Genomic DNA, 14,093 nt, shown 5'->3' with positions numbered 1-14,093 from the left:
GAACTCCCGTATGTATTCTGGTCATGTTGCGAGGAGCAAAGTTTGCTTTTCGATTGCTGACGAAAGGCAGTCAGTCATCGGGTAGGAGATGGGCAGCTGCGACAAGCAGAGCAAGGACGAGAGTTAGTGTTATTAGAGACTCAGATTTAGTGAAAATAGAAGCGACAAGAGACACTAAAAGCAGCAACTGGTGAGATGCAGTTCTTGGATTCTCGTTTACTGACATGTCTATTCAGGAATGTATTAAGAGATGCATCCAAGTGTAGTGAGAGATGGTGTGTGTGTGTGTGTGTGTGTGTGTGTGTGTGTGTGTGTGTGTGTGTGTGTGTGTGTGTGTGTGTGTGTGTGTGTCTGTCTGTCTGTCTGTGTCTGTCTGTCTGTCTGTCTGTCTGTCTGTCAAATACATATATTTTTCAAATCCAAAGAAATTGCCATCAAGAGCTTAAAAGCTATTCTCCAACAGATGACCCCATAAGGGGATCAGAATACATTTAACCACTTAGTTTAAAACAAATTGATATTCGTCAAGGACACTGCAAGATTTTTGTCCAGCTGAAATTACTGCCATCTTCCTAGAGATCACATTTGCATTGCATTGCTGCAGCTTGATCAAAAATCGTCGTCTCCAGTATGTCTTGAACTCAGCAATGTTAGATCGTCCATTGTCATCCCTCCACAAAGCAGAGAGGACCCTCAAGTACTCAGACGCTTTCTCCCCCAACGGCCAAAATGTTTGAATGCAAGAGGCACGACAGCTGGCGAGTATCCATCGGGTAGTCGTTCCTGGGCGTACTTGTTTTCCTTGATTTGCTTTCTTCTCATCGCCATGCTTCCCCCAGTTGTAGCTGCATGAGGTAAGATGTCTGATGCCCATGGGTGAGCTAGTGCCACGTCTCACTCAACGTTAGATCCTGTCTCCGAGTCATAAACTAGGATGTCAGGCCGATTGTTTGAATGTGTGTAGCGGTCTCTAGGCTCACACTTGTGGGGCAGATGAACTGAACTCAGGCACTCAGACCATACTGACATCTGTCTGTCTGTCTGTCTGTCTGTCTGTCTCTTTTTCTGTGTGTGTGTGGGTGTGTGGGTGTGTGGGTGTTACTGTAGTTGCTGCAGTTGCTGCAGTTATGCTGAAGTAGATGAATGTGCACAAATTAATCCAGTGTGTGTGTGTGTGTGTGTGCTTACATTTTCAGGGATTATGAGACTGAGCTGTATGCGTTGGCCAAACGTCTAGACTGTTTTAATATTGAGACAAACAACAAGTTGTTGAGAACGGCTCTTACTCACAAGTCGTGGGTGATTGGAGATCCTTCTGACGTGTTTGATCAAACAGAAAGACGAGCGTCGTCTGATGAAGCATTGAATGAGCAAGAAAATTACAACGACCGACTGACTTTACTGGGTAATCACTAACAGCAGTGCTTATTTATTTGTCTGCTGCTTATTTTGGTTGATCTTTTGCTGCTTACTTTTGTGTTTGTCAATCTGTTTGTCTTTCTGTTTGTATGTATGTTTGTATGCATGATGTATGTATGTTAGTTAATGTGGGGAGGTTTGTTTGTACAGCGGGGATATTTGTTTGTACTTCTAAAATCTTGTACAGTTTATCATATTATGATATAACTTGTAATAGCTCCCACTAATGAATAACATAACTTGACTATTGGTCATTTGTCAGTGTGTCTTGTTTGAGCTGTAGTTCTGACTTGTCTGTCTGTCTGTCTGTCTGTCTGTCTGTCTGTCAATCCTCATATATTTCAAACATGAACACTACTACTGTCTGTCTGTCTGTCTGTCTGTCTGTCTGTCTGTCTGTCAATACATATATTTTCAAACATTGAACTATTATACACCATCTAAGCAAACCAACTGAATACTACCCAAGCCAATAGGGCTTGGTTCTACCTACAACTAGTTATGTTTATGTTGCTGTCTCTTGAAACAATCTTCTTTATTTTTCTGTCAATTACTCTAGCATTTGATCGTTGTAGACACACAGAAAACACAGATCTCCAGTATGTCTTGAATGTTGATGCATTTGGCTTTCCGTCTTCGTCTCTTGATAGCTGTGACAGTTTCTTCAAATAGTCTTCAGCTTTCTCTCCCCAACAGCCAAAATATTCCAAAACTATAGGCACAAATGTTGGTCGAAAACCTCCAGGCAAGAGCTCCTGGTCGTACTTTTTGATGTTCAGATTTTCTCTTCTGGTTGCCGCTGCTCTCTGAGTTGTAGCTGATAAACCTTCTGTTTCATTGCTCCAGGGATGCGCTAGAGCAATATCCAATTCAAGATCCACCCCCGATGCCAAATCAAATACGACTATGTCTGATCTGTCTTCAGAATTGACATACCTTCCTCTGGGTTCTTTTACATGATGTAATTGCAGTTGACTCAAACAGTCTGACCATGCTGAAACCATGTTGGTATGGCTGATTACCGGGCGTCCCCAGTCTTGCATGGTATCTATCTGAGTCTAATTCTTTCCCACAGTCACACTGACCAGAAGCCAAAGGCATTTGGCAGCCCAGTCTCATCAAGGATGCCAAGCGGAAATCGCACGGAGATAATGCATGCCATGATGATGATGGTACTGTCAGGAGCCATGCTGCTGCACCTTTGCCTTGCAAGGACTTCATTCGAGATTAGTCTCTAGTCGAACATGAATTCTGAACAAAAGCATTTGACAGAAATTTCATGTATTCCTCAGTCAGCTTGTGTTGTAGCTGCTTCCTGTCGTTGATAACTTGTACGAGAGTTTTGTTTTGAGGCAAAACATTGCACAAATCTCTGCTGATGGAACTATTTGAATGATGTGAATTCTGAACTTCATCAAGCAATCTCTCAGCATCAGGAATTCGTTTTGCTATTGTATGCAGGGTTGAGACCCAACTAGACAGAAATGCAAATTGTGCTGTAGATATTAAAGCTGTGAGACCAAATCCTCCATGTCGTATTGGCAAAGTTGCTTGAAGCCACTGCCTGTCTGTTAGATTGCCTCTACCCAAGAGATTGGTGAACGTTGATCTTGTCAGTGTGTCATGGATGGCTGCAGCGGACTCCAAAAGTCTAGGTGGAACAGTTTGTGAGAGGAAGTTTATCCGAGTAACATGACAGTGTCTCAGCAAGAGCATGCCACACTGAAGGCCTTGCAGCTGCAACAGCTTACCACACAAATTGGATCCTGATTGTGCAACATCAGAGCAAGATTCGATGATGTGCGATGAGCTTCCTATAGGTGTGCCCAGAAGTCTACATCCTTGACTTGTGGCTGGTATGGAAGTTGACTCAGAGATGGTGTTAAGCAACGGTGATCAGGAACAATATATCTCACACTTCTTCTCTTCAATCATGAGAATAATGTTGCTGTCTGTCTGTCTGTCTGTCCGTCTGTCTGTCTGTCTGTCCGTCTGTCTGTCTGTCAATATATATATTTTTCTTTTCAATCAAACGTTTACATCATGAGCAACCTAACACTAACACAACAAGACCATTACGGTCTTGAAGCATACAAAATCATACTGCACAAACTACATTTCAACGTTCTAATCTTGTTATGCTAATGAGTTTGTTTGAGACAACTTTTGCATTGCAACGCTGTAGAGTCTGTCTGTCTGCCTGTCTGTCCTTTAGTGTGTCTGTCTGTCACACAGTTTGTGTGTCTGTCTATGTATCTGTCTGTCTATCACACAGTTTGTGTGTCTGTTTATGTATCTGTCTGTCTGTCCGTTTGTCTGTCAATAGTCTGTCTGTCCATATTTATTTGTCTGTCTGTTTGTCTGTCAATGGTCTGTCTGTTCATATCTGTCTATCTGTCTGTCTGTCTGTCTGTCTGTCTGTCTGTCTGTCTGTCTGTCTGTCTGTCTGTCAAATCTTTATATTTCATACATATGAACTATTACAAGCTATAGATACAAAAAGTCCGTTATATATCAATTAGACCCACACGGGTCTCTAAAAAATTATCAACGTAGGTTGCATGCATTTGGACACTATATATGTCACTAATGTCATTTTCTTTGCTTTGTGAGTGGTTCATCTTCTGGATGAGAACCTGTCTGTCTGTCTGTCTGTCACACAATCTGTCTGTCTGTCTGTCCATATCTGCCTGTTTGTCTGTCTTCTGTCTGTCACACAGTCTGCGTGTCTGTTTATCAGTCTGTCTGTCTGTCTGTCTTTTGCGTGTGTTGGGACTATTTGATGGATAACATTTGCTGTAAACAGATACTAAATCTTAATTGTGGATGTTCATGTTGCTGGTTGTTGCAGGATCAACTGTCACAAGTCATTACGTGATGGAGTTCTTGTTCTTCCAATACCCTCATCTTCCAGCTGATGGGCTAAGGTTATAGTATAGCCACATTGAGTGTCAAAAAGCTTACTATTGTTTGTTTGCAATTATGACTCAGAGATTTACGAACATTTGTGACGGAAAAAGAAATGATGACAAGAGTGGGTGAAAATCTTGGAATTGTTGATCTCATACTCACAAAGGTGTTAATGCCAGTGTCATTGTTTGCTGTCTTACTGAAATATTGACGAATTACTGGACAGACCTTCAGACAGACAAACAGACAGACAGACGGATGGACAGACAGACAGACAGACTAAACCAGACAGATAGACAGACAGACAGACAGACAGATTGTTATATTTGAACTCTTACTCTACCAATAACAATCGCTAACTTTACGTATGCATAACAATAACAGTCAATGAACAAAATGTTGAACGTCTTTATCATACAGAAAATCATCAAAATTGCACTTAGACAACTTTGACAACTTTTTAAAAACCACACGAGAGTTGCAAAACTACAACTATTGACAGTTGCTTCTTCATCTATCTGTAAAGTCTGTTTCGCTGCTTTTCCATTTGCACTTTTGAAATTTTGGAAACAGGCAGACAAACAGACCAATAAAGGTACAGACATATAATACATATGTCCATAAACATAAGTATCTAATGAAGAATAATGATTGTATGAACGTACATTCATTGTTTGCTTTGATGTTGCAGCACAAACTATATAGGAAGCCAGAGAGATTTACTATTATTTGTGGAGCATTGCTTGCTATAATCGGCACTATTCACTCTGAACAAGTGAGTCTTTTTGTTTACTCTTTTGCTCTGCTTAGCTGTGTGTGTGTGTGTGTGTGTGTGTGTGTGTGTGTGTGTGTGTGTGTGTGTGTGTGTGTGTGTGTGTCTGTGTCTGTGTCTGTGTGTGTGTGTGTGTGTGTCTGTGTGTGTGTGTGTGTGTCTGTGTGTGTGTTTGTGTGTGTGTGTGAGCATGTGTGAGCGTGTGTGTGTGTGTGAGCGTGTGTGTATGTGTCTGTGTGTGTGTGTGTCTGTGTGTGTGTGTGTGTGTCTGTGTGTGTGTGTGTGTGTCTGTGTGTGTGTGTGTATGTGTGTGTGTGTGTGTGTCTGTGTGTGTGTGTGTGTGTGTGTGTGTGTGTGTGTGTTTTGCATGTGTTTGTGTGTGTGTTTTGCATGTGTTTGTGTGTGTGTGTGTGTGTGTGTGTGTGAGAGAGAGAGTGCATTTTTGTGTATTAGGGAGCTTTGAAATCTCGTAGTTTTGTTCACGACTTTATTATGACTCAACTGGCTGGTCAAGATGTCAGTCAAATAGTAAAGCTTTCACATCCTAAGTTTATGCTGCAGATGCTAATGAGAGAGAAAAATATGCCACCTCCAGCTGCTAGGTAAAAAAGCTACATAACTTGTAGCTCACAGACAAAACACCAAACGCAGAGATTATATCTCACACACATGGACACAGACATGGACACACACACACACGCACACATGGACACACACACACACACGGACACACACACACACGGACACACACACACACGGACACACACACACACACGGACACACACGGACACACACACAGCATGAAATCACAGTGCAAAGTCACATCATATAAGTAGCTACTATAACTAGGTGTAATGTGGCTGTCACCAAATGCAGGAAGGCCAATCAAGAGATTTTAATTACATGAACGTGTGGTGTTTAGGTTGATTGATGAGAGCGGACGAGCTACTCACATGCCAACATTTGTCGTTGGTATATATTCTGGAAAAGATCTTTTAGGAAAAGGTACAATCTGTACACAACAGACAAGCACCCAGGCAAACGGACACACTGATCATCGATAGACAAAATACGACACCAACTAGACAACCTTAAATATGACACCAACTAGACAACCTTAAATAGAACACCAACTAGACGACCTATTTACACTACACACATTAATGCAACTGATTTGCAGGCGCAGCTCCTTCTCTCAAGAGAGCAGCCCATGAGGTGAGTCACTGTGTAAACTAGAGATTAAATGATAGGACCATCTGTGCTGTGCACTTGCAGGCAACTCTTGCATCACTTCATAATCATTTTGAAAAGGCAATCTCAGTTGCCAGATTGCCATCAGACTATGCTGATTATGTGCCCGAGAGCAAGATAAATCTCATGGAAATTAGAGAAAAAGAGAAGGAAGCAGTGACTGCCAGCAGTTGAGTGAGAAGGTCAGACTTGTTAGTTTGAGTATCCATTTGGATTGGGATATGGTGGAAACGTTAGCAGGGATGTGATGTATTAGAATAATTGGAAATATAACTTTTATGTTCTCTCAGGCGTGTTGACTGATCACCAATTAGTTAAATGTCTTTCACAGGACGATGAACAATTGTGTGTGTGTGTGTGTGTGTGTGTGTGTGTGTGTGTGTGTGTGTGTGTGTGTGTGTGTGTGTGTGTGTCTGTGTCTGTCTGTCTGTCTGTCTGTTTGTCTGTTCATCTTGGATGTTCACAAAGTCAGTCATATTATTGGAAAGTCATAGTATATGACATCCTAGACTGTATATCTGTGGCTGATTGATGCACATTTACTCATGGATGTTTAGCATCGATTTTTTAAGTGACAGTAGAAAAGTATGTTTACAATCACTTGCAGATTAATCAATTTCCCTTCACAATTACAAAATGTTTGATATCTACATGCTATAGACAGTAGCCGACATTCTCGTTATTGTTCTCTGTTCCATACAATCACCGTGCCCTGCAACAACACAAACCATCTTATTCAATAGGAATGTGTGTGTGTGTGTGTGTGTGTGTGTGTGTGTGTGTGTGTGTGTGTGTGTGTGTGTGTGTGTGTGTGTGTGTGTGTGTGTGTGAAGAGGAGAGAGAGAGAGACCATATGTGTGTGTCCGTGTGTGTGTGTGTGTGTGTGTGTGTGTGTGTGTGTGTTCATTGATTTCAACATGTCAACCTCTTCATCACAAGATGCCAGCAAACTCTCATCATAATTCCAGCAAACACAAAGTACTGCAGCAGAGTGACCCTGCAGCTTGTTGACACATGTCTTACTTGCAACGTCGAAGAAATAGACACACATATCTTCACTCCCAGTCACTAGACACGTCGCTCAATAAATACACTCAAATACTTAACAACGAATAACGAGCATACCAACACATGCACCTTCACGGAATGACATGAGGGGACAGAATGCACTTCGAATGTTGAGTCGTGAATGACTGATGGGGAAGCTTCGTTTCATTTCGATTGTTCCATCAGGGACAATGCTGTTATGGCAGTACGTCCATTGTATGTATACACACAATCTCAATACAAAAATATCGGTTTTTGTGTCCATACCGAAAGAGCAGTAGACAATCTTGTCTCGAGTTGACAAGAAGGGACGGATCACGAGCCTCTCGAGTCATCCAACTTCGATTCGAAATACAAGTTATTGGCTTACCAGGACAGACAACATACCTACAAACATACATCAAAATCGATCGCAAAATTACGACACGAAGAGTGTCAACACCGTTTGGCCCTTTGAACTCGGCCTGAGGTCACATTGAATATGAAGGAAAATATGGAGCCCTAGAAGAAGAAAGCAGCCAAAGAAAATCAGCTGAAGCCATCCTTAACTGTCTACTGACAGCAACACAATTACCTTATCATCGCCACACCACAGGGTGGTCCCTGAGCTGTCAAATGACAAGGCCTTGACGGCACCTGCTGTCTTTCCAAGACCTCCCTAACAGGAAGAAGAATGTAGTGCAACAATACGGTGCAGCACACCACACAAGATGGTCCTACTTTGATTGCCTTTCCAGTTGAAACATTCCACGTCTGGATTTGTGATTTGATGCTGCCGGTCTGATTAGACAAATTAAAGAGAACTGATCAGCGAATGTGAATGCATTGAGGTGAAGGAGAGAAGTGAAGAGAAGAGGAGAGACTTTGTTAGTTGTGGTGTGTGTGTGTGTGTGTGTGTGTGTGTGTGTGTGTGTGTGTGTGTGTGTGTGTGTGTGTGTGTGTGTGTTGATGTGTGTGTGTGTGTGTGTGTGTGTGTGTGTGTGTGTGTGTGTGTGTGTCGATGTGTGTGTGTGTGTGTCGATGTGTGTGTGTGTGTGTCGATGTGTGTGTGTGTGTGTGTCGATGTGTGTGTGTGTGTGTGTGTGTGTGTGTGTGTGTGTGTGTCGATGTGTGCGTGCATGTGTGTGTGTGTGTGTGTCCGTGTGTCCGTGTGTGTTCGTGTGTCCGTGTGTGTGTGTGTATGTGTGTGTCCGTGTGTGTCCGTGTGTGTCCGTGTGCGTCTGTGTGTCCGTGTGTGTCTGTGTGTCCGTGTGTGTCTGTGTGTCCGTGTGTGTCTGTGTGTCCGTCTGTGTGTCCGTCTGTGTGTCCGTCTGTGTGTGTCTGTGTGTCCGTGTGTGTGTGTCTGTGTGTCCGTGTGTGTGTGTCTGTGTGTCTATGTGTCCGTCCGTGTGTGTCTATGTGTCCGTGTGTGTCCATGTGCCCGTCTATGTGTCCGTGTGTGCGTGCACTGTGAGAGTCAGGCCCATGATGCAGTCACACAACAGTCAGAAAGAATTCCATCACAACCCAATTCCTCAAACATTACATAACACAACAAGCATTAATTAATTGGACACCACAGCATCAGATCAAACTCCCACACTCACCACCTCATCCTAAACCTCCCGCCCCCTGCACTGAGTCTAACATCAGCCACCTAAACCACTGGCTCCCTGTGTGATACCCATCACAGATCAGACCAGATAAAACTCACCCTGATTACAACATGGAAGCCAGCAGTTTGACCCAATTACACCCGTCCTGTTGTTAACCACCTAATCAGGCCGCGACCACTTTTCAAGGTTGCAAGCCAGATTTCAAACATGTGGGCCAGAGATACAGTCATAAGATACTGTGACTAAGCAACTTCCTTACGACAATGAAGTTGTTGTTTGCCGGTTGAAAGAGACAGCAGAGTAACTCGGACGTGTTGCAGTCCTCCATAAATCGAAGGCATTTCCCCGATTTTGCGTTCCACAGTCGAGCCGTTTGATCAAGAGACGACGACACGACGAAATCGCCATCTAATGACCAGTCGAAATCTAAATCAGAGACTCGACGTTAAAAGTCAAGAAAGTAGCTGTGGATATAGAAATTGCCTGTGACTGCTCGTTTGTGGCCTTTCAGAGTGCAGACGAGAGTTGGAGGGCCTGGACTAAGAGCGTGAATAGAGAGTGTGCCATCCTTGGAACAGCATGCTAACTTTGTCTTCTCGTTTGGGGAAAACTTGATGACAGTTACTGCGACAGAGAGCAGAAATAAGACGGACGGTTTAGTCCCTTTCTGCTCTGTGTTAGTTGTTCCATCTTCTCAGTTTGTTTGTTCATGTTTTGGTTGGTCAATCCAACTTATTTTTGTCTGATGATCAGTCAGTCAAGTCTGTCTGTCTGTCTGTATATCTGTATATCTGTTGCATCTGTCTGTCTGTCTGGCAGCCTGTCTGTCTGTCTGTCTGTCTGTCTGTCAATACATATATTTTCAAACATTGAACTATTATACACCATCTAAGCAAACCAACTAAATACTACCAAGCCAATAGGGCTTGGTTCTACCTACAACTAGTTATGTTTATGTTGCTGTCTCTTAAAACAATCTTCTTTATTTTTCTGTCAATCACTCTAGCATTTGATCGTTGTAGACACACAGAAAACACAGATCTCCAGTATGTCTTGAATGTTGATGCATTTGGCTTTCCGTCTTCGTCTCTTGATAGCTGTGACAGTTTCTTCAAATAGTCTTCGGCTTTCTCTCCCCAACAGCCAAATGTTCCAAAACTATAGGCACAAATGTTGGTCGAAAACATCCAGGCAAAAGAGCGTGGTCGTACTTTTTGATCTTCAGATTTTCTCTTCTGGTTGCCACTGCTCTCTGAGTTGTAGCTGATAAACCTTCTATTTCATTACTCCAGGGATGCGCTAGAGCAATATCCAATTCAAGATCCACCCCCGATGCCGAATCGAATACGACTATGTCTGATCTGTCTTCAGAATTGACATACCTTCCTCTGGGTTCTTTTACATGATGTAATTGCAGTTGACTCAAACAGTCTGACCATGCTGAAACCATGTTGTTATGGCTGATTACCGGGCCGCCCCCAGTATATCTGTCTGTCTGTTTCATCTGTCTGTCTGTCTGTCCGTCTCCCTGTCTGTCTGTCTGTCCATCTCTCTGTCTGTCTGTCCCTCTATCTGCCATTCATTGTCTGTACATTGGCTCCTTTTGTTGTTGTTCCTGTTGTCAGTCTACAATTCCATCCTCACCAGCTTCTGAATGTTTATCAAAGATGTAATGCATCCCAGCAAATGCATAATTCTCAGCTAAAGTTGTATCTCCAGCCATTGCTCTAGACAGAAAGACAACATGAGATGTCATTCTCAAAGTCTATTGCTGGTGTCATGCAACTAACCGGCTAGCTCTTGCTGCTGACGTTGGTACAACATGAAGCGATTGCTCATTATGATCAATGAGTCTAGACAGTGAACCACCGCTCACTTGCCGTCTGTGTGTTCTCGGGGATGATCCTCTTGGTGAGTCACCAATCATGGCATGCAATGAATCAAAACTTTGATGGCTCTAAACATGACCATAAGCATGCATGGGTATGATATCAAACAGAGAAATAAATGGACAGACAGACAGACAGACAGACAGACAATATGTATACGGTTTTACTCTGTAGAGACCCTGGACATGCAACTACAATTACAGTATCTAACCTGCAAAGAAAAACTCTGTCTGCTGCTTGCTCTGCTTACCCTGAAAGACCAATTAATAAATATCAATGATGTACAAGTAAACTGGAATGTCAGAGTGTTATCATGGAACGTTATATTGCAATGTCCCTTCCCTGTCACTCATGTTTAATACTTGCTTGTTTGTCTGTCTGTCTGTCTGTCTGTCTGTCAAATAACATTTATTTCAAACATACATCTGTAATACAATGCTAGCAAGGTAACTATATAAAGTTCTGTAACTACGAGACTTTACTAGGACTAGATTTTATAAACAAACAAACATGTAACACTTAAAAGAGAACAATGCAGACTACCCGGAGCCAACTTAGTGGCTAAAAACTGGGTTTGTTTGTCTGCTTGTATGTCTGTCTGTCTGTTTGTATATCTGTCTGTCTGTTTGTATGTATGTCTGTTTGTATGTCTGTTTGTCTGTCTGTCTGTCTGTCTATTTTGTCTCCTTGTCTATTCACCTCGTCTCTCCCAATCCATATTTCTTGGCAAGTATTTGCTGTCTGACTTTCAGATAATCTCTCCTTGCTGCAGTGTCCAGCATCTACACCAACAAAACAACGTCTCTCAAATCTCTCTACAAACTAACATCCAATGTAGCACATCTCATCCATCCTAACCTCCTCATTGGCTCTCTTTTGCAACATCTGACTTCTCCTCCTCAAATAAAGTGTTCCTTGCAACAAAATTGTATATAAAGTACTCACACGAATGTAGCTACATGAATGTGTAGCAATTGCAACACTAGACATGTAGCAATTACGCACGTGACAACATGATCATTTTGCTTACTAAAGCTTGGATTCATCGGAGAGCGATAAGCGTTGTACTTGGCGTCCACCGCTAGTATCTGTTGCGCGGTATTCGTGTGAATTCGAGGCTCGTCCATTTCGAGTCACGTGACGTTGATTGTTATACGGGATAGCGGGATGTCAATTATCACGTGACTTGACTGTACTGGGCGTCGCCCGAGCTTGCAAACTTCGTTTTCTCGCATGAAATTGTTCGTTTGCAATTATTTCAGATGATTACGAGTTTACAATTTGAAATCTAAGAAAGAATAGATTCTATTTAAGGTTCAGCAGTTTCTGCTTGCTCAAGCAGCCAGTCTACTAGCCAGCTGAGTATGCAGACTGCAGCAGGAAAATACTACAGAAAGGTGGAACTTTTACATTCGGCTGCAGATTTGCATACACACAGCAGCTGCTACATTGCTGTATTATCAGGTAAGATTTCAGTATCTAGAGCTACACAGACTGACGTCGACAGTAGTAGAGATGACATACAGCCGGAAATACTTAATTTGTAACTATGCTTTATGTACATACATACATACATACATACATATATAAGTACATACATACTCATGCATGGCATTATTGTACAGTTTGTTATTGCACATGTACCTGCACATGGCGGCGCGGATATCTATAGCTAAGTTGTCTCTCGTTTCAGCATGCCTTAGGGTGCATGGTCCTCAACTCCCACAAATATTTCTCAGGTGCCCTCCTACATGCCCTCGTGGTTTGCATGCTAAAGCAAGAAACATGAGAAGATTGTGAATATTTACGTTGAGATTGAACTTCTATTGTAGATACTGTTGCATGGCTCTCTTGTCTGCAGACTTGATTCGTGCTGCTTATCAATAATATTGTGAATAGGAGAGTGTAGGGAACTGGAGGTTGTGTGTGGGCTTCTGATTTGAATGCGTTGATATGCTGAGCTTTAATTTGCATGCAAATTACTCTGTTCTATGGACCTCGACAATCATGCTGTTAGTTTATTCACACACACACACACACACACACACACACACACACACACACACACACACACACACACACACACACACACACACACACACACACACAATAATTAACTTACAATTAGGTTGTTAATCGGAGTTGGTTGCTCTATTGTTTTTCTACTTGCTTTGCTGGTGCTGGCTGCATGGTGTTTATGCGTTTACATGTATATACATGACATGCCTTGACCGCAATTGTGAGTACCAAATGCCAGACATGTGGATATAAATATAAATAATTGTGTGCTCATTCTATGCACAAGAAACTAACATCAGATGTTGTTACTGCTTTAAGTCCATTGCTGTCGTTCATTGCTTGTGTTGTGTGTTTGTAGTATTGTTGTTGGCACCGACAGTGTCTGGCCTCACCATTTCACCCACAGTCGTGATGCAACATGACGACATGTCTCTACATTGTCCGTTTTCCATCAGAAATTGTAACTGTGATAACATCATATGGTACAAGGACAACACTATACTTCAGACGAACACACCAAATCACATACAGACAGCATCAAAATCAATTGTCCACATTAAGCGTGTGACAACAAGAGACTCGGGTTACTACAGATGCGAAGCACAAGTGAATGGGAGAGTAGTCAGGAATTCACAAGCCAAGCTGATGGTTCAACGTATGTCACACTCTTTTCTTATTTCAAGCAACTTGTATTGCATAATTAAAATCAGTTGAAATTATGAGGTATTTGCATTGGTATGTTGAATAGTTAAGAAAATGTTTGCCAATTATTATTTGACACATCAATAATAAAAATTAATAATTAATTAATATACATTATTATTTCTACTCATCTGTAAATAAATCAATTATTAGTTATTAATTACTAACTAATAAATTAAATAATAATTAATTAATATACAATCATAAGTATTTCTACTTAACTAAATAATTAATTAATAATTAATAATAATTAATATTTAATAAATTATTAATTAATTAGTATACAATAATAAATATTTCTACTCAACTAAATAATTAATTAATAATAATTAATATTTAATAAATTATTTTATTAATTAATATACAATAATAACTATTTCTACTTAACTGTAAATAAATCAATTATTAATAATTAATTACTAATTAATAAATTAAATGATAATTAATAATTAATAAATTAAAAAATAATTAATAATTAATAAATTAAAA

At 41.3% G+C, this 14,093-nt stretch overlaps 3 protein-coding genes across 5 annotated transcripts in view; 2 read left to right on the top strand and 1 right to left on the bottom strand.

Moving 5' to 3' along the window:
* LOC134189837 (large ribosomal subunit protein mL44-like) lies at positions 1-6,643 on the top strand. Of its 2 annotated transcripts, none has more exons than XM_062658233.1 (9): positions 1-190; positions 1,197-1,405; positions 4,271-4,346; positions 4,411-4,495; positions 5,021-5,104; positions 5,663-5,703; positions 6,024-6,106; positions 6,282-6,316; positions 6,377-6,643. In XM_062658233.1, the coding sequence occupies exons 1-9, from the start codon at positions 24-26 to the stop codon at positions 6,524-6,526; spliced, it is 930 nt and encodes a 309-aa protein (XP_062514217.1). In that variant the 5' UTR covers positions 1-23; the 3' UTR covers positions 6,527-6,643. The 2 variants fall into 2 exon arrangements, with proteins under 2 accessions (XP_062514217.1, XP_062514216.1); XM_062658232.1 differs by having other exon boundaries at positions 5,555-5,703.
* Positions 6,644-7,004: 361 nt separating this feature from the next.
* Positions 7,005-12,002, bottom strand: LOC134189517 (WD repeat-containing protein 13-like). Of its 2 annotated transcripts, XM_062657813.1 has the most exons (15): positions 11,914-12,002; positions 11,742-11,797; positions 11,583-11,665; positions 11,095-11,134; positions 10,785-10,951; positions 10,639-10,721; positions 9,478-9,618; positions 9,254-9,420; positions 8,120-8,179; positions 7,974-8,057; positions 7,842-7,900; positions 7,667-7,786; positions 7,478-7,593; positions 7,278-7,420; positions 7,005-7,064 (listed from the first exon to the last, which is right to left on the bottom strand). In XM_062657813.1, exons 1-15 carry the CDS (start codon positions 11,927-11,929, stop codon positions 7,032-7,034), a joined length of 1,368 nt encoding a protein of 455 aa, XP_062513797.1. In that variant the 5' UTR covers positions 11,930-12,002; the 3' UTR covers positions 7,005-7,031. The 2 variants fall into 2 exon arrangements, with proteins under 2 accessions (XP_062513797.1, XP_062513796.1); XM_062657812.1 differs by lacking the exon at positions 11,914-12,002 and having other exon boundaries at positions 11,742-11,893.
* Positions 12,003-12,125: 123 nt separating this feature from the next.
* LOC134190120 (hemicentin-2-like) overlaps positions 12,126-14,093 on the top strand; it is a 6,918-nt gene continuing 4,950 nt past the window's right edge. The window contains exons 1-2 of the mRNA XM_062658543.1: positions 12,126-12,347; positions 13,261-13,557. Of these exons, the coding sequence (XP_062514527.1) occupies positions 12,248-12,347; positions 13,261-13,557 (397 nt within the window). The 5' untranslated portion in view covers positions 12,126-12,247. The remainder of the gene's footprint in view (positions 12,348-13,260; positions 13,558-14,093) is intronic.

The sequence above is a fragment of the Corticium candelabrum genome, chromosome 14 (genome assembly GCF_963422355.1).
Source record: "Corticium candelabrum chromosome 14, ooCorCand1.1, whole genome shotgun sequence".
Lineage (NCBI taxonomy): Eukaryota > Metazoa > Porifera > Homoscleromorpha > Homosclerophorida > Plakinidae > Corticium > Corticium candelabrum.
Note: the sequence above shows the minus strand (reverse complement) of the source record. Positions and strands in the feature narration are given on the sequence as shown.

Excerpts from the sequence above, each read along its gene's own strand:
- LOC134189837 (XM_062658232.1), top strand. The coding sequence starts at position 24 with ATGTTGCGAGGAGCAAAGTTTGCTTTTCGATTGCTGACGAAAGGCAGT. Across the intron at positions 4,347-4,410 it reads CTTCCAGCTGATGGGCTAAG|AGATTTACGAACATTTGTGA; the intron begins GTTATAGTATAG and ends ATTATGACTCAG. Across the intron at positions 6,317-6,376 it reads TCAAGAGAGCAGCCCATGAG|GCAACTCTTGCATCACTTCA; the intron begins GTGAGTCACTGT and ends GTGCACTTGCAG.
- LOC134189517 (XM_062657812.1), bottom strand. The coding sequence starts at position 11,873 with ATGTCTAGTGTTGCAATTGCTACACATTCATGTAGCTACATTCGTGTG. Across the intron at positions 8,180-9,253 it reads CAAACAACAACTTCATTGTC|ACCGGCAGCATCAAATCACA; the intron begins GTAAGGAAGTTG and ends TTGTCTAATCAG. Across the intron at positions 7,901-7,973 it reads TGTGGTGTGGCGATGATAAG|GGCTCCATATTTTCCTTCAT; the intron begins GTAATTGTGTTG and ends TTCTTCTTCTAG.